Source organism: Macrosteles quadrilineatus, unplaced genomic scaffold (genome assembly GCF_028750875.1).
Source record: "Macrosteles quadrilineatus isolate MER2022 unplaced genomic scaffold, UCM_ALF_1.0 Scaffold_1__1_contigs__length_201487025, whole genome shotgun sequence".
Taxonomy (NCBI): Eukaryota; Metazoa; Arthropoda; class Insecta; order Hemiptera; family Cicadellidae; genus Macrosteles; species Macrosteles quadrilineatus.
The window spans coordinates 199310513-199336916 of NW_026542594.1; the positions used below are offsets into that span (position 1 = coordinate 199310513).

The following is a 26404-nucleotide window of genomic DNA, read 5'->3' on the forward strand; positions in this document are numbered from 1 at the left end:
TGTTATATTTTAACATGTTACATTTAAAAATGTTACATTTTACGATGTTACATTTTAACATGTTACATTTTAGCATATTACGATTTTACATGTTACATTTTAACATGATAAAATGTTACATTTTAAAATGTTACATCTTAATATTCTACATCTTATTATGTTGCATTTTAACATGATAAACTGTTACATTTTTGCATGTTACATTTTAATATGTTACATTTTAACATGTTATATTTTAACATGTTGCATTTTAACATGATAAAATGTTATATTTTAACATGTTACATTTAAAAATGTTACATTTTACGATGTTACATTTTAACATGTTACATTTTAGCATATTACGATTTTACATGTTACATTTTAACATGATAAAATGTTACATTTTAACATGTTACATTTTAATATGTTACATTATAACATGTTGCATTTTAACATGTTACATTTTACGATGTTAAATTTTAGCATGTTACATTTTAGCATATTACATTTTAACATGTTACATTTTAACATGTTACATTTAAAAATGTTACATTTTAGGATGTTACATTTTAACATGTTACATTTTAACATATTACATTTTAACATGTTACATTTTAACATAATACATTTTAATATGTTACATTTTAACATGTTGCATTTTAACATGATCAAATGTTTCATTTTAACATGTTACATTTTAATATGTTACATTTTAACAAGTTACATTTTAATTCTTTGTTTGAAGTTCATTGTTGGTGATGGTGAGTTAATGTTGTTCAAAGGTTTATTGCGGACATTTTCCATCACGAATGTAAAAAACAATACACAACGTTTCGGGATCTGGAATCTGATCCCGTCCTCAGGTGAAAAAAACTTAACTAACACATTACAACTAACAATACACAAACGCCCAACCTAAGTTGGAATACACTACAGAAGGTAGCAGTCAAAAAATATGCACTGTATAAGCAGTCAAGTCATGATATAACATGCAAATAATAACCAATCACAAAACACTATAATCTATAAAAGGTATAACTTAAAAAACTCACACAATGGAACACTAATAGCACCGTTCACAACGACTCCACCAATTAGACTGAAGCAACATGGCCGACCAATCGGAAACACGGAGACAACAGTAATGGCTTCCGGTCCCTGGAAAATTAAAATCAACAAAATGGCGGAGCGATGTACGATGCCGCAAGATGGGAGTTAATTCTGTTTATTCCTATCACGAGTTTTACTACGAGTTAACATAACGTGCGAATTTTGAGGAGAATTCGTTATTTCCCTATTTATTGAATAATTAAGTTCCCTATCCTTTAGTTCCTTGTTCAAAATGGGTAGCCAAAGTGGCCTGATTTCAACCGATGACTGACTGATTGGTTGGTCTGCTAATTTAATGTACGAGGCTTCAATCAATGTACGGAGCCTTTCAACGGGGTCAGTAGGTATGCTAAAGAGACAATGGGTTCTTTGAAAATGGCATATGGTTTCACTCCTACCATTTAATTTAGAAGCAAAATTTAACTGTATTACTTCAATTATCAATTATCAATTATTTAAGATGGGGACACCACTATGTGCGTATTTTAACCCAAATAAGAGTGTAGGATGAGTGGCGCGATCTTGTAGTCTTGTTAGTGACTAAGGCCGACAAGATCCTTAGACACAGTTACTTAACTTGATAATAGTACGTTTTTGTTAACTCATACTGTGAATACTTTATTTAGGCTACCTTCGATACAAAACCAATGACAGATTTTTAGGTATAATAAGAGAATGTGTTTAATGGTTTGCACTGTAAACGAAAAGCTATCACTATAGTTCCAAACCAAAAAATAGAAAAAAATCTGAAAATATAAATAAATATGGAAAATAGGGTAATATATTTTAGTGACATTATAATCAGGCAAATGGAAATTCGCTCAGTCAATAGATTTGCTGTGGTAAGGGGATTATATTACTGTTTACAAAAAAAAAAAAAAAAAAAAAAAAACTCAGGATAAGGGCCTATGTTGATATGGCAATGATTCTTAATTATTTCCTATATCCATGAATGATTTATTTTCCATTGAATTATTCCCTGTAAAATATTATTACACCATTTCACAAATATTAGAACAGACTCAGTATAATATAGATCATAAACATAAACAAATGAAGTAACTGAATGAATCATGTACAGTACTAATGAAATTACATTAACATATGGTTTGACAGCTCCATTTAAGTAATGTTATAGCTATTTACCTAACCCGCCATGTTAAACCTCCCTATCCCAAGCGTGATGTATACAACTTCCTTACTTCTCGAGTGATGTAAAGTATCAAAAACTCACTCGGTGATGTAAAAAAACCCATTTAAATAACATCCCCATCTTCTAACAGTAACGTTCATTTACAAACAAATGCTAGGTTAGGAAAATTCTTCAAAGCATAACAATAAAATTCAAACACACAGCTGATTTCTAGCGTTGAACGTCGTTGGCTCCATAGAGGTATATTTTTTAAGTTATCCACTCAATGTTATTTAAATGGGTTTCATTACATCACCGAGTGAGTTTTTTTCAACTTTACATCACTCGAGAAGTAAGGAAGTTATATACATCACGCTTGGGATAGGGAAGTTTAACATGGCGGGTTAGGTAAAATAATGTTTACACATCTATGGCTAGTGACATCATTATTTTAAATTTATAATCCTTACCCTCTCTGTTCTAATATTCGTGCAGTATATTTAATATGTTTGAACCAGCTGTATGGAATTGTGAATTTAAAATTCATTTGACAGTTAGTTCTGCTTGTTTACATTTTTAAACTCTGTAGGTTTGTTCTTTGTTACCATGGATACCATCAATCAATATTTACTTTTAAATCTCCTGTCCTATTGTGGTTTTATGTCACATGCTCGTTCATTTTCAAGATGAGCTCGTTCGCATGAATCAATCACGTCCTGGTTGAAGTTCGTTCGCTACGCTCACTCACCTTTCGGTTGGAGCTCATTCGCTGCGCTCACTTGCCTTCAGGTTAGCTCGTTCGCTACGCTAACTCGCCTCCAGGTTGAAGTTCGTTCGCTACGCTCACTCACCTTTTGGTTGCAAATTAGCTGTTCTCATAAATTAAAAATAAATATAGTGCTGCACCCTGTTGGTAAACCTATTAACTTTTTAATGCTATTGAACATCACAGAATCAAATTGTTTAGTTGCACCAGCTGTTAAGGTTCTTTAATTCCATTTAAATATGATTACTCATAAGGTTCACATGGGAAACTCCAGAGCCACTGGGGCGGAGCCCTATTGACGGATCTGCACCAAACTTCACACAAACCATCCTTGAATGCTTAATAATGCCTGAAAGTTTCATTACAATTTGTCGAGCGGTTTTGGAGTCCATAAAGGACAAACATACAAATATACAAACATACAAACATACATTGGATTTTATGTATACAGATAGATATAGATTACTTAAATATAAATTGGCCTTTATATACTTTGTTTTGGCTAAGTAACTTTTACATTTTATAATTTTTTTACATTTATCAGTGTGTGAATTTTCTTTTACTACATTTATTCAGGTCTCTATATGATGTTTTAATGCTTTATATTGAATATGTGTAAAATATATACTTTTCCTAGAGTTACCTAACAATGTACATGTTCTCTTACTGATTTGAGAAAGCAAAGTGGCCAATTCGCTCATCAGTGAGAAAATGTTAACATTGTCTCACTCTAATTAGAGTGCGTAATTAGACAAAGTAATTACTTTGTCTCACTCCAGATTTGCAACGTTAAGGCAAGAAATAGTGAGAACGTAACATGCAGACAAGGTCGTGTGCGCGCAAAATACGTTGGCAGCACTAGCTGTAAATCAGCTGGTCAGTTGTTGCATGGTGGAACCATGAGCTGTTGTACTGTTGTATCATTAAATGTCATATTAAAAGTTAACTTCTGTGTAAAAATATGTTACGTTTCTTTTCAAATTTATATGTTTTATTTATGGTAACTGTAGGAAAAATACAATGTGCAACTCTAGTGCAAAGTGCAATAGCCTCACTCAAGAAACCATTCCTCACTCGCCTACGGCTCGTGAGTAAGTATTTCTCTCGAGTGAGTCAATTGCTCACTTTGCTCACTAGTTGCACAAATAACTATTCTTATATTGTAATTTGCATTTGTATTTATGACCCTAAAAACCCTCTCCATTATCAACCATTATAAATATTTACTTGATTTTTAATAGTTAGGGGATTCAATAAAATATGTTCCATGTGCTGCACGGTGTTACATGTGCAACTCCCTTTTATCACTAACTGAAAAAAAAATTGTTAATGCATTTTTATATAACCTTATAAATTTAGTATGGTTCTAAACACAAATTATAAAGTATTTACAAACATTTCAAAAAAAAATTCCGTGCAGGTTGGGGTCACCTGACACCTGTATTTTCCGTGCTGGAAAGAGTTAAAAAACGTAACCGGTCATGGATAAAGTATAGGATAAGCAACATGCATAATCTTTACTTGTAGTAGTTTTTAAGGTATATACTATCTTTACGCAATTGTTTGCTCACAAATTAATTGTCTTATTTTGTGCCTTGAATGTGGAATATTGTAATATTTATAACTGACTACTTGTTGTAATAATAATTTATTAAATATTTCAAAACATTTTATTAAAAAATAAATCTTATGTTAGTAAAATGTATAGGACATGAATCAATCTAATTGCATTTTTTGTGTAACGCTAAAAACATGCTCAAAAAAGAATCAAATTAACAGAGAACATTTTAATCCTTAGAACTATTAAAACACTAACATTCTTTTAATACAGCTATTAATACAGCTTTTAATACAGGTCTGGTTGGCTCATAACATTGTCTAGTCTGTTAGGTCGGGTTAGGTCAGGTCAGGTCAGGTCAGGTCAGGTCGGGTCGGGTCGGGTCGGTTTTTGGGAAAACGGGATAAAGGGAAAAATAATTCGGAAAATGGGACAAAGGGAAGTAGAGTTGGGAAAAAGTGAAAACGATTTGGGATAAAGGGAAAAAATTTGAAAAACGGGATGAAGGGTAAATACCCCCGCCGCAGCAAACCTGCAGACTAAGCGAATTTCCATTTGACTGATTGGATTTACACTGAAATGTCTTCTTAAAAATATAACAATAATTCTCTATTTAAATAGAATTAGTTTAACTAGTACTTAGGTTTGCTGCATCCGAGAGGGTAAAACTGTTTTTTTTTGTAAAACGTTAATAGTTAGTAAGAAATAAAAACATTTTCCAAATTTGATCAAAATATGTTCATAAACAAGCAAACTACAACAATTTACTTATTCTCCATAAGAATAACATGGAAATTTTAAATTTACAATTTTTTGGAATTTTCTCCGTAACCATTAGGCGCATAATAACGCTTCAATATACCAAATTATTTGTTTTTTTAAGTTCTACAAAATGGTTTGGAAAAAAATTGCTAAATTTTATGTTTTTTGGGTCAAAAATGGGAAAAACCTATTTTTACCCCATAAAACCCCCCGTAAACCCCTGTTCCCATGGTCCGATCATGCTGGATCGCGAACTCGTTTGAATAAACGTAGGTTTACACTTTTGTACCAAATTTCATCAAAATCGGATCATTTATGCTCGAGTTATCGTGCTAACGGACACACATATATATATATATATACAGGGTGTTTTTTTAAAAACTTGCATCATTATTTATGTAAAAACCGCAATAGATAGAAATATGCAGTTTGCAGGAATCATCTATTGACGTAGGGGACCCAATTGTTTTGAATTCTACGTTACATTCACATTCCCCCCCTTTCCCCCCCTGCCCCCAACTTAATTTTTTTAAATAGCAAGGTACCCCTTGTGACCCTCCATCCCGTTTTTCAAAACTTTTCCCCTCTATCCCAAATCGTTTTCACTTTTTCCCTTTTTCCCGACTCTACTTCCCTTTATCCCCTTTTCCGAATAATTTTTCCTTTTATCCCGTTTTTTTTTTTTCAATTACTTTTTCCCTATATCCTTAATCGTTTTCACCTTTCCCCAACTTTTTTACCCTTCATCCCGTTTTTCAATTTTATTACCCTTCATCCCGTTTTCCAATTTTTTTCCCCTTTATCCCAAATCTTTTTCACTTTTTCCCTTTTTCCCAACCCTATTTCCATTCATCCCATTTTCCCAATAATTTTTTCCCTTTATCCCTAATCTTTTTCACCTTTTCCCAACTTTTTAGCTAATTTCCCATATAGGGAATAAGCTATTACCGTAGTACTCATGGTAAGACCTGGACGCGGGACGAATTTTTTTTTCATTTTGAGGTTCCTAGAGGCCAAAAACACCATCTGTTCAAATTCATATATATATATATTTATATATTTACTAGCTGACCCGGCGAACTTCGTATCGCCTAAGTTATAGGTTTCCCCTAAGACAGACCGATGGAACGAAAGTACCGTTACGTTTAATTTTCTAGATGATCTCGTTCGCATCGCTCAATCACGTCCTGGTTGAAGTTCGTTCGCTACACTCACTCACCTTTGGGTTGGAGCTCGTTCGCTACGCTCACTCACCTTTAGGTTGGAGCTCGTTCGCTGCGCTCACTTGCCTTCAGGTTAGCTCGTTCGCTACGCTAACTCGCCTCCAGGTTGAAGTTCGTTCGCTACGCTCACTCACCTTTGGGTTGGAGCTCGTTCGCTACGCTCACTCGCATCCAGGTTGAAGTTCGTTCACTACGCTCACTCACCTTTTGGTTGCAAATTAGCTGTTGTCATAAACGTAAAAGAAATAATAGTGCTGCACCCTGTTGGTAATCCTTGTAACTTTAATGCTATTGAACATCATAGAACAGAACCAACTTGTTTAATTGAAACAGCTGTTAAGATTCATTAATTCCATTTCTCATAAGGTTAACATGGGAAACTCCAGAGCCACTGGGGCGGAGCCCTTTTAAGAATTTCGAAACGGGAAATAGTTTACGTCCGATTCGCATACCTACAGAATTTACACACCAAATTTCAAAACGATCGGTGAAGTCGTTCCGGAGGAGTTTGCAGACAAACACTGTGACACGAGAATTTTATATATTTGATATACACCCATATACAGGGTGTTTTTTTAAAAACTTGCATCTTTATTTATGTAAAAACCGCAATACATAGAAATATGCAGTTTGTGGGAATCATCTATTGACGTAGGGGGCCCAATTGTTTTGAATTCAACGTTACATTCACATTCCCCCCCTATCCCCCCTGCCCCCAACTTAATGTTTTTAAATAGCAAGGTACCCCTTCTGACATATCAAATGAAAGAGCATGAAAAAAAAAATGTTTGATGAAAAAAAATTGAAAATCGGTTCATAAATTTGCGAGATATTTCTCCCTCCCCCCCGGAACTTAATTTTTTTTAATAGCAAGATACCCCTTGTGACATATTAAATGAAAGAGCATAAAAAAAGAAAATGTTTGGTGAAATTTATTTTTCATTTGATATGTCACAAGGGCGGGTACCTTGCTATTAAAAAACAAGTTATGGGTAGGGATAAAGGGGGGGGGGATTAACTCACAAATTCATGAGCCGATTTTAATTTTGTTTTCACCAAAAATTTTCTTTTTTCATGCTCTTTCATTTGATATGTCACAAGGAGTACCTTGCTATTAAAAAAAAATTAAGTTCCGGGGAGGGGGAGGGGGAAATATCTCGCAAATTTATAAACCGATTTTCAATTTTTTTTCATCAAACATTTTCTTTTTTCATGCTGTTTTATTTGATATGTCACAAGGGGTACCTTGCTATTTAAAAAAATTAAGTTGGGGGCAGGGGGGGAAAGGGGGGGAATGTGAATGTAACGTAGAATTCAAAACAATTGGGTCCCCTACGTCAATAGATGATTCCTGCAAACTGCATATTTCTATCTATTGCGGTTTTTACATAAATAATGATGCAAGTTTTTAAAAAAACACCCTGTATATATATATATATATGTGTGTCCGTTAGCACGATAACTCGAGCATAAATGATCCGATTTTGATGAAATTTGGTACAAAAGTGTAAACCTACGTTTATTCAAACGAGTTCGCGATCCAGCATGATCGGACCATGGGAACGGGGGTTTACGGGGGGTTTTATGGGGTAAAAATAGGTCTTTCCCATTTTTGACCCAAAAAACATAAAATTTAGCAATTTTTTTCCAAACCATTTTGTAGAACTTAAAAAAACAAATAATTTGGTATATTGAAGCGTTATTATGCGCCTAATGGTTACGGAGAAAATTCCAAAAAATTGTAAATTTAAAATTTCCATGTTATTCTTATGGAGAATAAGTAAATTGTTGTAGTTTGCTTGTTTATGAACATATTTTGATCAAATTTGGAAAATGTTTTTATTCCTTACTAACTATTAACGTTTTACAAAAAAAAACAGTTTTACCCTCTCGGATGCAGCAAACCTAAGTACTAGTTAAACTAATTCTATTTAAATAGAGAATTATTGTTATATTTTTAAGAAGACATTTCAGTGTAAATCCAATCAGTCAAATGGAAATTCGCTTAGTCTGCAGGTTTGCTGCGGCGGGGGTATTTACCCTTCATCCCGTTTTTCAAATTTTTTCCCTTTATCCCAAATCGTTTTCACTTTTTCCCAACTCTACTTCCCTTTGTCCCATTTTCCGAATTATTTTCCCCTTTATCCCGTTTTCCCAAAAACCGACCCGACCCGACCCGACCTGACCTGACCTGACCTGACCTGACCTAACCCGACCTAACAGACTAGACAATGTTATGAGCCAACCAGACCTGTATTAAAAGCTGTATTAATAGCTGTATTAAAAGAATGTTAGTGTTTTAATAGTTTTAAGGATTAAAATGTTCTCTGTTAATTTGATTCTTTTTTGAGCATGTTTTTAGCGTTACACAAAAAATGCAATTAGATTGATTCATGTCCTATACATTTTACTAACATAAGATTTATTTTTTAATAAAATGTTTTGAAATATTTAATAAATTATTATTACAACAAGTAGTCAGTTATAAATATTACAATATTCCACATTCAAGGCACAAAATAAGACAATTAATTTGTGAGCAAACAATTGCGTAAAGATAGTATATACCTTAAAAACTACTACAAGTAAAGATTATGCATGTTGCTTATCCTATACTTTATCCATGACCGGTTACGTTTTTTAACTCTTTCCAGCACGGAAAATACAGGTGTCAGGTGACCCCAACCTGCACGGAATTTTTTTTTGAAATGTTTGTAAATACTTTATAATTTGTGTTTAGAACCATACTAAATTTATAAGGTTATATAAAAATGCATTAACAATTTTTTTTTCAGTTAGTGATAAAAGGGAGTTGCACATGTAACACCGTGCAGCACATGGAACATATTTTATTGAATCCCCTAACTATTAAAAATCAAGTAAATATTTATAATGGTTGATAATGGAGAGGGTTTTTAGGGTCATAAATACAAATGCAAATTACAATATAAGAATAGTTATTTGTGCAACTAGTGAGCAAAGTGAGCAATTGACTCACTCGAGAGAAATACTTACTCACGAGCCGTAGGCGAGTGAGGAATGGTTTCTTGAGTGAGGCTATTGCACTTTGCACTAGAGTTGCACATTGTATTTTTCCTACAGTTACCATAAATAAAACATATAAATTTGAAAAGAAACGTAACATATTTTTACACAGAAGTTAACTTTTAATATGACATTTAATGATACAACAGTACAACAGCTCATGGTTCCACCATGCAACAACTGACCAGCTGATTTACAGCTAGTGCTGCCAACGTATTTTGCGCGCACACGACCTTGTCTGCATGTTACGTTCTCACTATTTCTTGCCTTAACGTTGCAAATCTGGAGTGAGACAAAGTAATTACTTTGTCTAATTACGCACTCTAATTAGAGTGAGACAATGTTAACATTTTCTCACTGATGAGCGAATTGGCCACTTTGCTTTCTCAAATCAGTAAGAGAACATGTACATTGTTAGGTAACTCTAGGAAAAGTATATATTTTACACATATTCAATATAAAGCATTAAAACATCATATAGAGACCTGAATAAATGTAGTAAAAGAAAATTCACACACTGATAAATGTAAAAAAATTATAAAATGTAAAAGTTACTTAGCCAAAACAAAGTATATAAAGGCCAATTTATATTTAAGTAATCTATATCTATCTGTATACATAAAATCCAATGTATGTTTGTATGTTTGTATATTTGTATGTTTGTCCTTTATGGACTCCAAAACCGCTCGACAAATTGTAATGAAACTTTCAGGCATTATTAAGCATTCAAGGATGGTTTGTGTGAAGTTTGGTGCAGATCCGTCAATAGGGCTCCGCCCCAGTGGCTCTGGAGTTTCCCATGTGAACCTTATGAGTAATCATATTTAAATGGAATTAAAGAACCTTAACAGCTGGTGCAACTAAACAATTTGATTCTGTGATGTTCAATAGCATTAAAAAGTTAATAGGTTTACCAACAGGGTGCAGCACTATATTTATTTTTAATTTATGAGAACAGCTAATTTGCAACCAAAAGGTGAGTGAGCGTAGCGAACGAACTTCAACCTGGAGGCGAGTTAGCGTAGCGAACGAGCTAACCTGAAGGCAAGTGAGCGCAGCGAATGAGCTCCAACCGAAAGGTGAGTGAGCGTAGCGAACGAACTTCAACCAGGACGTGATTGATTCATGCGAACGAGCTCATCTTGAAAATGAACGAGCATGTGACATAAAACCACAATAGGACAGGAGATTTAAAAGTAAATATTGATTGATGGTATCCATGGTAACAAAGAACAAACCTACAGAGTTTAAAAATGTAAACAAGCAGAACTAACTGTCAAATGAATTTTAAATTCACAATTCCATACAGCTGGTTCAAACATATTAAATATACTGCACGAATATTAGAACAGAGAGGGTAAGGATTATAAATTTAAAATAATGATGTCACTAGCCATAGATGTGTAAACATTATTTTACCTAACCCGCCATGTTAAACTTCCCTATCCCAAGCGTGATGTATATAACTTCCTTACTTCTCGAGTGATGTAAAGTTGAAAAAAACTCACTCGGTGATGTAATGAAACCCATTTAAATAACATTGAGTGGATAACTTAAAAAATATACCTCTATGGAGCCAACGACGTTCAACGCTAGAAATCAGCTGTGTGTTTGAATTTTATTGTTATGCTTTGAAGAATTTTCCTAACCTAGCATTTGTTTGTAAATGAACGTTACTGTTAGAAGATGGGGATGTTATTTAAATGGGTTTTTTTACATCACCGAGTGAGTTTTTGATACTTTACATCACTCGAGAAGTAAGGAAGTTGTATACATCACGCTTGGGATAGGGAGGTTTAACATGGCGGGTTAGGTAAATAGCTATAACATTACTTAAATGGAGCTGTCAAACCATATGTTAATGTAATTTCATTAGTACTGTACATGATTCATTCAGTTACTTCATTTGTTTATGTTTATGATCTATATTATACTGAGTCTGTTCTAATATTTGTGAAATGGTGTAATAATATTTTACAGGGAATAATTCAATGGAAAATAAATCATTCATGGATATAGGAAATAATTAAGAATCATTGCCATATCAACATAGGCCCTTATCCTGAGTTTTTTTTTTTTTTTTTTTTTTTTTGTAAACAGTAATATAATCCCCTTACCACAGCAAATCTATTGACTGAGCGAATTTCCATTTGCCTGATTATAATGTCACTAAAATATATTACCCTATTTTCCATATTTATTTATATTTTCAGATTTTTTTCTATTTTTTGGTTTGGAACTATAGTGATAGCTTTTCGTTTACAGTGCAAACCATTAAACACATTCTCTTATTATACCTAAAAATCTGTCATTGGTTTTGTATCGAAGGTAGCCTAAATAAAGTATTCACAGTATGAGTTAACAAAAACGTACTATTATCAAGTTAAGTAACTGTGTCTAAGGATCTTGTCGGCCTTAGTCACTAACAAGACTACAAGATCGCGCCACTCATCCTACACTCTTATTTGGGTTAAAATACGCACATAGTGGTGTCCCCATCTTAAATAATTGATAATTGATAATTGAAGTAATACAGTTAAATTTTGCTTCTAAATTAAATGGTAGGAGTGAAACCATATGCCATTTTCAAAGAACCCATTGTCTCTTTAGCATACCTACTGACCCCGTTGAAAGGCACGGGTATAGCTGCTAGCAAATACAAATACAGTAGTAGCACTGGTTTGCAATAGCTGTCAAATAACAAGCGACCGACCGGCGCTACTGATTGTGACCTAGACGGGATTGATTTATTAAGTATCTTATATAAGTAGTCAGTAGTTAATCATGTATTACCAAAAAGTCTTTGTTCTACATATCAATTTACAATTCAATAATACCTCCACCACAGCAAACCTGCAGCCAAAGCAAATTTCCATTTGTGTGAATTTATTTTCAATTAAATCTAATTCAATAACATTAGGTTTAACGAGTACCTAGGTTTGCTGCCTACAGGCATATTAGCTTAGTATTAAATAAATAAATTTTCCAAGTTTGATAAAAATCTATTCATAAACAAGCAATATTACAACAGTTTACTTATCCTACTAATATTATAAGTAAGAAAGTTTGGATGTTTGGATGTATGGGTGTATGGATGTATAGATGGATGTATGGATGTATAGATGGATGGATGGATGGATGGATGGATGGATGGATGTTTGTGACAAGTAAACGCGAAAAATACTAAACCGACAAGATTGAAATTTGGTATGATGATAGCTGACATTCCCGATTAACATATAGGCATATTCTTACCTCAAAAATCCTTTCAGGCTCCACCCCAGTGGCTCTTGCTCTGGAGTTTCTCATGTTAACCTTATGAGTATTCATATTTAAAGAAATTAAAGAATTTTGTCAGCCGTTTCAACTTCACAAGTTGGTTCTATGATATTACATAACATTAATAAACGGTATCAGCATTCTGACACATACTTTCTCCCATAAGTTTGTCAACAACCTTTATCATGTGTAAGCGGTGAGAGTAAATATACGGAAATGGGATTAGTACTTTGGTCAGAATTTCAAGGACTATAACATACTAAATTTTTATCAAAATCGTTCGGGCCATTTTTGTAAAAATCCGATTTGTCCGTTATTTTATGGGGTTTTTATGGGAAAATAACATAATTTACAATAACTTTTGAACCGCAATTTTTACAGAAATGGGATTTGTACCATTTTGTTCAGAATATAAAGGACTATAACATACTAAATTTTAATCAAAATCGTGATGGCCGTTTTTGGGAAAATCCTATTTTTCCGTTATTTTATGGGAAAATCCCCATTAAAAATAAAAACTTCTAAAAAATTGAAAAAAACTATCAAAATTTTAAGGACCATAACATACTATGTTTAATAAAAACCGGATTTTTTTTTCTAAAATCCTAATTTTTGTTATTTTATGGGGTTTTTATGGGAAAATAACATAATTTACCATAACCTTTGAACCATAATGTTTAGAGAAATGGGATTTGTACCATTTTGTTCAGAATTTAATGGGCTACAACATACTAAATTTTTATCAAAATCGTTCTGGCCATTTTTGAGAAAATTCAATTTTTCCAGTTTTTTATGGGAAAATCCCCATTAAAAATCAAAATTTCAAAAAAATGAAAAAAACACCTGGAGATATCATGGATTGGAACCTACATACCAAATTTCATCGCAATCGGACCACAGGTGTAGTCTCTAGCTCTGTACACATCCAGACACACAGACATCACTTCGAAAACCACTTTTTTGGGTCCAGATGTTAAATTTAAATACATAAATTTAAATGCGGGTGTCCATAACAAATGTTTCAATATGCCAAAACTTTATCCTAAATTGTAATGACATAAGAAAAAACTATCAATATCGAGCCAAAAATATGACAAAACCTATTTATAATGTCATATTATGGTACTGTTAAAGGGAACATTCATTATTATCGATGATTTTTTTCTCGATATATTGATGTTTTTGTTTTCCCATCCATTACAAATTGACAAGAAATGAAACCGTTCTAAGCTAACCTAACATAACCAACCATACTTGCTGTACCATTTAAAAATTCTGTTTGGGTTTGAATATAAAAGGCAAGTTATAAACGCGGAATTTTTAAATGTTACAGCAAGTTTGGTTAGTTATGTTAGGTTATTTATTTTAGAACAGTTTAATTTCATTAATTTTTGTTGATACTGAACAATATATTTAGTAATTGTCACCTGATATGTTTCAATTTGTTAATATCGATACATCGAGAAAAAAATCATCGATAATAATGAATGTTCCCTTTAACAGCAAAGTACCCATATTATTTATAAAAATGCATAAACGCAATTAAAATTAAGTTTCTGGAGGATTTTATTGTTAATTTATTATTTATGGATAGATATATTTGAACGCTGAGCTGCATGGTGTTACATTTGAGTAACGCACTTTGAGAAATCAAAATACATTCTAGTTAACTGATTTTATGACTCTAAACTATTATAACAACTATTATGACAAGGGACGCTATTATAACAGTACATTACAAAACAGCATAGGAATCATATAATCAATAACAACATATCTTTCATTTGCATAAAAATAAAGACGGGATCTTGGGCACGAGTCTTTCACCAGGAACAGCTGTTTTCTAGGAGTTATTTGTAAGAGTGTAAACAAATGGATGGTGCTGCCACCTAGCAAAGGTCCATAATACTAACATTTAAAGTTTCCAGATGCATAGCGCTAGTAGTATTGCTAAAAAAAAAAAATGTCTCGCATTACAAAGATGTAACACCGTGCAGCAAAAAGTCAAAAAGTACGTTACATAAATGTAACACTGTGCTTGAAAGAGTTAAACTTCATTACCTTGGTACTGCTACAATTGAATTGGTAGTTTAGTCATTACCAGATGGTCAGCATTAGGTATAAATTTTAATTCTTTTACAGTAGAACCCTTGTTAACCGAAATGGTTCCATAAAATAATACATAGTACAGTAAAAATATGTTTTGACCAAAAAAAAATTAGCACAACTGGGGAATTTGGTACAGATGTTGGGTGTACCTTCCTTTTGAACATACTAAAAGTCCCCTAAAATTGAAGATGTGCTACGGCAGCCATATTGGAAAATAGCGACATATTTCAGTATTTTTCGCTATAGTGACTTTAATATTAAAGATACAGGAAAAAGCTAAATATACAAAATGTAGGTCATCTAAAAATACACATTTTTTGTATTTACCATCTTTCTCTAAACCCAACGGTTTTTGAGTTATTTGTTATTAAGTATATTTAGTTTTTTCTATTTATCAAAAATAGGTGAAACACATGGAAATTGACCGTTACTATCAAGGATTATGATAATGTATTCTATTTAGTTAAATAGTATGATACTATAAAATCTCAAAATTTAAGCTTATTTTATGAGTAAAACAACTCTGCCACAGCAAACCTGCAGACTCAGCAAATTTCCATTTGATTGGATGTTTTATTAAAAAATGTATATAAATATAATTAGGTTCAACAGGTACCTAGGTTTGCTGCTACAGGTAGGTTATTGTAGTGTGTTTTTTCAAGTAAAATATCAATACCTTACAATAAAATAACTAATTTTCCAAGTTTGATCAAAATATATCTATAAACAAGCAAACTGCAACAGTTAACTAATTCATAAGAATAGCATGGGAGTTTTAAATTTACAATAAACAAATTTGAATATACAAATTTGGTTGTGTTTACTAAAAAGGTGGCGATTATTCGTCACGATTAGAATATTAACCAAATGGGTTTTCAAAAGGAGATGGAGCCTGTTATTTATGTAATATTAATTCGTACCAAGCACCGAAAATATTGTATGCAGTAAGGTAATCTACCATATTTTGTAAAGTACGCAATAGTCATATTAATATTTTATCTTCATTTTTTACCCATTTAATAGTTAACATTTTAGTATTTTGATGGCACCACCACACTAACTAACTATACTTGACATCCCATTGTAAATTTGGAAGGGTATTTTTCGTGTCTAGTTCATGTTGGTGACTAATTAAGTATGGTATAGTATAGTTTGTTTTATTTATCAAAAATCAGTGAAACCCATCGCAATCGACGGTTACTTTCAAGGTTTACGACAATTATTCATCCCACTTAGTTGATATCAGAGTGATAGTGGTAAGCCATCAAAATATTAAAATGTTAATTTATTAAATGGGTAAAAATGAGTATAAAATATTAATATGACTATTGCGTAGTTTACAAAATATGGTTGATTTCCTCACTGCATACAATATTTCCGATACTTGGTACGAGTTAATATTACAGTACTTAAATTACTTGCTTCATCTCCTTTTGAAAACCCCTTCGGTTAGTATTCGAATCGTGACGAATAATCACCATCTTTTTAGTAAACACAACAAAAATTTGTATATTTAAATTTGCAAATTGTAAATCTTAAGCTAACATGCTATTATTATTAATTAGTTAACTGTTGCAGTTTGTTTGTTTATAGATTTATTATGATCAAACTTGGAAAATTAGTTATTTTATACTAAGTTATTGATATTTTACTAAAAAAAACACACTATAATAACCTACCTATAGCAGCAAACCTAGGTACCTGTTGAATCTAATTTTATTTAAATACAATTAATAAAACATCCAATCAAATGGAAATTTTCTGAGTCTGAAGGTTTGCTGTGGCAGAGTTGTTTTACTTATAAAATAAGCTTAAATTTTAAGATTTTATAGTATCACACTATTTAACTAAATGGGATAAATTATCATAATCCTTGAAAGTAACGGTCAATTTCCACGTGTTTCACCTATTTTTGATAAACAGAAAAAAACTAAATATACTTAATAACAAATAACTCAAAAACCGTTGGGTTTAGAGAAAGATGGTAAATACAAAAAATGTGTATTTTTAGATGACCTACATTTTGTATATTTATCTTTTTCCTGTATCTCCAATAATAAAGTCACTATAGCGAAAAATACTGAAATATGCCGCCATTTTCCAATATGGCGGCCGTAGCACAGCTTCAATTTTAGGGGACTTTTAGTATGTTCAAAAGGAAGGTACACCCAACATCTGTACCAAATTCCCCGTTTGTGCTAATTTTTTTTAGGTTTATGGAATTTTTCTCTTATTTTTACTGCACTAACAGGGCTGTAAAATGCTTTAGTAACTTCAGTTGTTTAGCTTAAACTTAGCTTAAAGTGTTTGTAACCCATTGTTTTAGCTTAAATAAAACACTGGGTTATATATCATTGACCATATAGTCAATGGTCATATAGTCATTGTCTTAAATTAATTTTTTCTACACACTGCGGGAACACATTGGTTATTTTTAGCATATGATGGGTTAAGCTAAATTGGTTATCCAAAACAGATCTCCCCCTTTATTTCGGTTAACCGGGGTTCTACTGTATCTCGATCCTTAATCCCCATGGGTCTGTTACTTTACCAAACTAGTGCTAAACAATATGGCGAAGTGAAACTTAATGGTTCTAAAAATTGAATTGAAAAGACTATTAAAAAAACCCATTTGTAGGAGATACATATGTATTTAATTCTTACTCCTTTTGTCAAATACTACCTTTCAAACTTCAATTGAATGATACATAAATTTCAATCCTGTATATATTGTTATGATTTGAGGTTCTGCATCAGTGACGTAAAACTTAAGTGCGAGTTGTGTGTTATGCTTTTTCAGTTAAACTAAAGGCATAACATAAAGAAAGAGTGGTGGACCTAACCAGCTTAACAATTATTGTATTTATAATTTATATGCACTTAATAGGCACTCACAATTCTGCAAGGGATGAAAAATATTGTAATTTATTAAGTTACTGCCTGTTTCATTGCTGCTTGCCATTCAGTACACAGAAAAATAAACAGAAGAAATTAAGGGTTAAAACCATTTATTATACACTGTAAAAATATGATTAAAAATGTTGACAAAATTTAGTACAGTTACTAACAAATATGACCACATTATATCACCCATTTAAAACAAACAATCATGAATTGAAATAATTCAGTGGAATCAGTTTTCTACAATGGTTTAAAAGGCGAAGGCCCTTGAGGAAAACGGAAATGACAAAAACAAGTAAAGTACAATCTATCTTACACACTAATGAGAAAAAAATACTTATTTGGTACAAATATTTTTAAAAATAAATTGTGAATGTGTTTAATATGGCCTGCTCCTGTCTCCACCGCGGTCCCTGGAAAAAAAAACAACTATTAGTTTTTCAATGTCAACCAATAATATAGGTCACTGTTTATTAAATGTGGAACTCAGTCCAGCTAGTTTACCTGAGCAAGTTTTGCTACCGGAGAGTAAAGGAGCTAATAGATACCAATGATAGATGATTTGATTGGAAAGGGCTTATTTAAGAATTTAGGAGACAATAAGAACAGGATAAGCAGGCTTACCGTAAATTTGTAGGCATTTAACTTCCCAAAAGTAACATAAAAGAAAACATAAAGGAAAAACTGAATATTCCGAGGCCGCTTCAAGAAATATTCACAGAAGAATGAACTCGCAGAATGTTGCAGAAGGGGCCATTGGCCTTGAAATATGATTAAGTTTTTCCTTGGTAATTACTTTTGTGAATTGGTATGCCAAAATCAAATCACTAACTTTTGTTGCTTTAAAACCCTTAATTAAATGATGAAATTACTCTCATCTTTAAGATATTTGAATTTCACTTTTATTGACAATTGCAATACTAAACAGTTAAGTTTTTCATGCTTCATTTGCTGGACAATAATTAAACCTGTTACCAATCACTAGGGGTGTGCGATGCAGCATATTTTTTTCGATTAGATGCATTGATGCTATTCAAAGAATTCTGATTTGAATCGATGCGATTCGATGCAGCACGGCATGATTTTCTTTAAAAATTAATTACAACATGTGTTTCTGTAATGGATCCTTTACCTTAAAAAAGTTGAAGTAAAAAATGTACTAAATAAAATTATGAACAAGAGGATAGTTGCTGACCTAACACACACATTGCTAATGAGAGAATAGTTGCTAATGGATACTGCTAATTTTATGGTTGGCCTAAGGAAATTCACCCTTCACTAACAAATAGAATCAGCCTATATATCTATAAAGCAATCGTTAAGTTTATTATTATTGACCTGTATTAAATAAAATAGAGTTTATTTTATGATGTAGGCCTAAATTAGTAAATTAGTAATGTAGTAAATTTGAAAATGTGAAAATTGTAACTTAATTTTCACATTTATATTTGTTGGCTTTCAATACTTCTGGATCATTCTTAAATCAGGACGAACCAAAAAAGTTGATAACCAGTGTTTACTGTCTATTTGATACATTATTGCATGCAATGAATAAATAGACGTGAAATTAAAAATAAAGATTGAAATAATAAAAGTGTGTGTAAACTAAAAAGTTCAAAGAGATCAGCAAGGCCTACCAAAAAGATAATAAGTTAGTTATTAATTAGAACTTAAATAATATATAATGTCATTTTCTCACTATTTATATCTTCAACATGTGTTATGAAAATAAGTCACTAAGTCTAGCTGAAAACACATTAATAAATTACGATATCTTTTAAATACAGAATAATAAAATAAATCACATTTTAAAAACATTTTATTTCCTAACTTTTTCCCTTGAACAGGTTGAGGGGGGAGGTTTTTTTACTGATTATCAACAAAAATTATCAATTATAATTTCACGAAAGCCGCTGATGAGTGAGCTGTGAAGAGCAGACAGTAATAGCCGGGGGTCTGAGACTGAATTCTGACTGTCTGACATCTTGAAATGTAGATTGTATTGTGTTGTGCAATATCATCTGCCTGCAGAGTGAACAGCTGAAGCCAAACAATGGCACTTCAACTGTTTTGAACTAAATAGTGTTCTAAGTTGGCTACTAAAGTTGTTAGCATGATTAAAAAACTAATAGATAACTAATAATTAAATGTTAAAATAAAATATCTGTCTATTCCTGTCGGGTGTCGGTATCGGCGGATTCGGGCGAAATCGACGTTTGGCAATCGATTCTTGATACCGATATTCCTAGTATCAGTATCGGTGGTATCGATAATCAACAGATCCCTATCTAAAACTCATTTTGGAGTCCTAAATTAGTTTTAAATATGCATCGGGACTTAATTGATGCATCGGTCTTTTTCGATGCATCGAGGCCAAATCGATGCATCGTGATTTTGATGCATGCTGAATCAAACCGTGAATCGATTGATGCATCGCACACCCCTACCAATCACTCAAGACAAGAATAGTAGTTCTTTGCACTCACCCTCGCATTGGTCCACCACTTCCTCTACCACCACCCCCTCTGCCACGGCCGCCGAAGCCACCTCCACCGCCTCCATAGCCTCCACCACCACGACCTCCTCGGCCCCCACGGTCCATTCCTCCACCACCACCTCTACGTCCTGTGGAAATACAAACATCAACATGTTGTAGCAACCTCAGTGAATATAAGTTTGGAATGTTAACTAATTAAACTCATGAATCCCTACTTTTGCAAGGTCTAGATGATGGATAAACATTTTTATATTCAGCTCTTTCAATTTCATAAGAATTAGCCATTTATTAAGGAAAAAATTGATAAACTCAAAGTTTTTTTAAACCAGTAAAATTTTTTAATAAAGAATAGTTTTATAAATCTTTTTGGAATAATTCAATCAATCTCGTCATAATTTTTTTTTTCTTTAAACTATTAAATATTCAGTGCATGATCCATGATGAATTTTGCTGATATATTTTGATATTGTAACACTAATTCCCAATCCAAATCATTTTTATATTTATCAATAAAATCTTCATCTAAATTTTGATACTTACAAACCAAATTAATATAGCCATTAAGTTGATAATTAATAAATAAACTGATAAATAAATGTTATACTTAATGTTTGATGTTGTGAAATTTTTCCCAATTTAGTTTATTTTGAATTGGATAGACTAATAGCATTAACCAGATTATTAGTTTTCTTAATATGGTTTTTTAAATCCTTATTAACATAATTAAAAATGGAATTTATATAATCATTTTTTACTTCAATTAAATTTTTTTTCTGTCTACCAAATAGATCAAATATATCTAATGAATCCATATTTATTAAGAATTAATTTATTGATTATAATATCAAATCTTAAATTTTTATTCAACTCATTTAATACAAAAACACACAAATGACCACATATAGGTGGATCATCATAATTTTGAATTTGTGAATCATTAAAAAATATATTGTCTTTTCCTAAATATTTAACAATTTCCTTAAAAAGTTTATTAACAATTTTTCCATAAGAATCTAAGTAATACTTAATTTTATCTTTTTTATAATAACATATCCAATGAGTTCCATTGCCAGAAAAAGAATCTAAATTAACTATACCACATTCAAATTTATTAACAGTTTCAGGAAGCATATCTCTCATAAAAACACCTCTAAAATACTTGATATTATTACATAATTTTTCTAAGTTAGCTAATGTTAATGGGTTGAAATTTTTTCTTTATATATTTTAATGTTTTTTATCTAATCCAGATCCTTGAACATTTTCTAATTCTTGATCTAACCAATTAATTAAGTCTCTAAATTTAGGAATAACATTTTCTTTTACTACTTTAGCTCCTCTTCTAACTTTTGGTGTTAAACTATTTATGCCAGGAATATAATCAGCAACATTTAATATTTCATTTAATAAACCACCATCTTTTATTTGTTTAAGTTGATTATAAGAAAATTCAAGTCTTAATCCAGTATTTATTTTTTTATGTTTTTCTATTTTTTAAAATTGTTTTTTAGTTTATAATAATACATCATTACCATTTGAAAATTGATTTATATCAAACTGTAAGGTTAAATCTTTATTTTTCTTAAAAGCTGATTTAATTTTAGATTTTTGATAATTAGTTAAACTTACATTTAATTTCTCCATTTATGTATGTTAAAATTTTGATCCAACTTCTAACCCCATACCTAATTTTCTTTTCAACCACATAGCACCTGATGTTGGTGGTACAACTAATCTTTCACCAATACCATGATCACTAGATGTTGCTATATTCCAAGCTTTTTCTTGTAAAATGTTATCAGCAATTTCATTTCTAGATTCTGTATCCTTATTATCTCTATAAAATATATCATGTTCTTTAGCAGCTTTATCTAAATCATTTATTCCAGGATCACCTCTTTTAAATTTTTTTTAGCTTAGTTCCAGGTCCTAGATATTGAAAACCAGGTACATGCAATTCAAATGGTAAATTATTTATAAAATCATTTAATAATCCTGAACCTATAATAGGTGATGTTATTGTTGGCAAAATTCTTTTTAAACCTCCGAGTGTCATTTGTCAAAGCTTCGACACATAACACACTTTGTGTAGTTTTTTGTGTCGAAGCTTCGACTCACAAGCACTGTTTACGGCGAAGGCTCTATGACTGACAAAATCGGATTGAACTGGATCGAGTTAGGTATCGTTTTATTTGGCAGATTCTAAGCTTTCTCTGGAGGTCTGTCTCTAAGCGGTTTTTTCTCGAGCCGAACATAATTGTAGCAGACAGCTGACGTGCGTATTTGTGAACAGCTTGGTTAACCTCGCACCGATGACTGATGTGTTTTATTACGTTTATCATTGTTTTAGTGTTAAAAATCAAAAGTAGTGATATACGTGGTGCATTATAAGAAGATTTAAGTGATTTTGAAGGGCTGGTTGATGATCCTGAAGAAGTAGGTAGTAATATTGATGTAAATTATCAGCCAGATTCCTAGCTATGGTTAGGCTATGCATTCTTACCTAAACGCTATGTACCGAAATCTGTTTTTTGCCCATAACTTCTTTAATTGCAAATCTACTTCCTTATATTATATATATATATTTTTATAATTTTATATTTTTGGAATCCTCATAAAATTCTGAACAAAGTGGCTATTTTCAAATATTTATAGGCCTATAATTTATACAATTTCATTGAGCGTGAACTTATTTTTTTTTCCAAATTATTTTACCTAAAAAAAATTTTTTCAACAAATGTTCCTTATGTTTTATGTATAATATTGAAGCCCATGATTTTCCAAACAAAATGGTATATAGAACAGTATAATTAACATTGTTTATAAGCTTCTCAGATCCGTTTTAATAAAACCTTGCAAATGCGCAAAAAATAGGCAGACATAAGGCCAAAACTAGGGACACTCGGAGGGTTAAATATTTTATACCATCTGGTTTTTTAACCTATTCATCTAATTTGGTTGAAATAAAATCCTTAATAGCTCTTTTTTCATTGATAAAGTTATTATTTCCAGCTTTTCTTAAGCATATATATTATTGATTATATTCTCCAATTTGATAAAATCATCAATATATCTGTATTCAATTTTATTTACTGTATATTTTCTATTACCAGATCCTTCAATATTTCCTTTAGAATCCCAAATAAATTTAATCAAATTCATATATTTATTACCTTTACTTGATTTTGGTTTTCTAGTACTTGGATCATTATTTTTATAAATTGAATCTGTTTCCCATAAAATTCTTGAGTAATTATTTAAATTATCTTGACTATATAAATTATCATCTGGTGTATCTTTATATGTCAATAATCTAAAAAAAAAACCATGAGCGCCAGTATGTGTTTTACCATCAATAAGTCATCATCATTATCAATTACTGTTATTTTATCACCAATCATAAATGATTTTTTATGTTTATCCCAATACAAACCAAATTTATCATCTTTTGCTCTAGGTAAATATTTCTGTGCTATTGGACCAATGGTTTTATTTAATGTTTGAGGTGAAACAATATTTGGATCTATAAATAAATGTTGATTCTTCTTCAATAATTTGTTCTCTTATTGGTCTAAATGGAGTACTTGAAGGTAACATAAATTCTTCTTCAGATTGTGGTATTGACATATTTGCAAATTGATTAACAATAGGTACTAAATCCATTAAATTTTTGATTTTCATTTAAAACTTCACCAATTTTATTTTATACTTTACCAATTGCAGATGTTATTGGTTCATATGCTTTTTTTGTTTAATTTGTTCATAATTTTCATTCATTTTAATCTGATTTTTAAATTATTTTATTAATTATTTTTCAATTTCATCTAACTTCTTAGCCTTGTCGACAGTTATGTTATCCATTTATTAAAAGAAAAAATATGTTAATATAAACATAAATGATGTGAATACAAACATAAACCATGTTAACATAAACATGAACTATGTCTATTAAGCCCAATCAACACTACACTAATGATTAATATAAATAAAACAAAAATAATAAGTAAATCTAAAATTAAACACAAACACATCATTTTTATTTTCTGTAAATTCCATAAGAAAAATAAACACTAAAGATAAGGCAAATATTATTATAACAAATATTTGATCAACAATTGAATCTAGCATACACCACATTTATTTAGAAGAAAATCTTATGTTAAAAAACTTATTCATATATTTTCCTTCATTTGTTTTTAATAACAAATTCATAGTTAAAAATCCATAATTTTCTATTTTTTTTAATAACAAATTCATAGTTAAAAATCCATAATTTTCTTTCCAACAATCATTACAAATATAATTAAATTCATTAAATGACATATCAGAACCTACAAAATGACCAAAAATTTGATTTATATAATGATTATTTTGCTTAAAAATACATAACAAACTTAAATTATTCCTTATCAATTTAATGTCAACTTTTGAATAACATTTTGAAGGTAAATACATGATATGTTTTGATGTCTACCCTTTACAAAATATTCTTTTATTTTATCTAATGTTCATTTCAATGTTTTTAAATCTATGTTGTAATCTATACTATTATATACAAATCTAATGGTGTATGTCTGTATGTGTATTACTAATAGGCACATAAACTACTGAATTGACTGGGCTTAAATTTTACAAAAGTATAGTTACCATACCAAGGACCATTATAGGACTATTCACACTTTGATACTGACCGTGGTCTTTGCCCCTTTGGCTTCAAAAGTTCTGAGGTGAGGATTTTAAAAGTAAATATTGATTGGTCTCCAAGGCTGCCATTAAAACACACACAATGTTTACAATTTTCTATCCCACCCAAATGTAAACAAGCTGAACTGTCAAACCACATTAATTCGCAATTCCACAGCTGGTTTATAAATAGGCATATAATATTCTCTACAATCATGTGACATGTTTATTTATTCTTATATTTGATGGTTCATTGATTATTGGTTTCATGAAATAAGTGAGATTGTATATCTGGTGCTGTATCTAACCCTAATTAGTTATTTAAAATTTCACTAATGTGAATGATTGTATTGAAAGATTTTGGTGTAAAAATAGTAAAATTATAAAGTCACATTTCCTTGAATCATTTTAACATTTTTGAACACTTAAATTGTGTTTAGAGTAGGGCACACACACCTTAAAAATTGACTCAAGGAGATAATTAATTGTAGGCCTATATTTTTTCCATTTTGAGAGATATATTGTTCACACCATTTGCCTTTTCACACATTTTTTAATAATAATTTCATATTACTAATTAATACCCATAGATTAGTTGTGATGTTTTCTAATCCAGAGGTAGCGACTGGTATAACTTTTGGCCATTCCTGTAGATTTCACATTCTATTCTAATAATGAATAACTTTTTACAAGCGTTCCATGGTCATTACATGTAAATTTTCAACCAAGTTCCTCTTGACAAAACCAATCCTTGACATAGACATTGTTTGAATGACGTTAAATTTCCTAATTCTAAGCTATATACCAATATTTCAATTTAAAAAGAACAATAAAAAACTAAGTTTTATATGCACTTGCCTTTGGTACATGAATAGTAGGAGTTATAAATAATAGGGCTAAGTATGTTTCTGTTTTAGTAGTAAGAGTGTTAATGTTTTTGTTTGCTCACATAGTATGTAATGAGATATTTTTATAATCAATGATTAGTGAGCAATGCTTCTAGAAACAAGATCACATGCTTAATTTAATTCAACCCGTAATATTAACCAGATGTTGTAAATTATTGTTTCTCTGTGTTTGATTTTATCATTTAAAAGTAAGTAAAAGCTTTGAGTTTTTTTTATTTGTTTTATTGTTTGAAAATGTTTTTTTATGTAATTAGTAAGTTAATAGTTTTTGATAGGTACATTTATTGGAATTTAATCTTATTTTACTCTTTTTTTCATGTCAGATTTCAAAAAGTACCATTTAAACATACATCAACCCCGGACGAAGGACGGGTCCTCTGCTAGTTTTATATATGCAGGCTGCTCTAATGATTTACTAAAAACATATAAATTTGTGTATGGTATCAATC

General features: G+C 31.1%; 1 protein-coding gene across 3 annotated transcripts in view; it reads right to left on the bottom strand.

Annotated features, from left to right (window-relative positions):
* Positions 1-17957: 17957 nt before the first annotated feature.
* The window catches only part of LOC128994101 (RNA-binding protein cabeza-like), a 74900-nt gene continuing 66453 nt past the window's right edge, over positions 17958-26404 (bottom strand). For all 3 annotated transcript variants that reach the window (XM_054418384.1, XM_054418374.1, XM_054418366.1), the window contains exons 10-11: positions 20354-20492; positions 17958-18280 (exon numbers count right to left, since the gene is read on the bottom strand). In XM_054418384.1, coding sequence (XP_054274359.1) covers positions 18247-18280; positions 20354-20492 — 173 coding nt within the window. In that variant the 3' untranslated portion in view covers positions 17958-18246. The remainder of the gene's footprint in view (positions 18281-20353; positions 20493-26404) is intronic.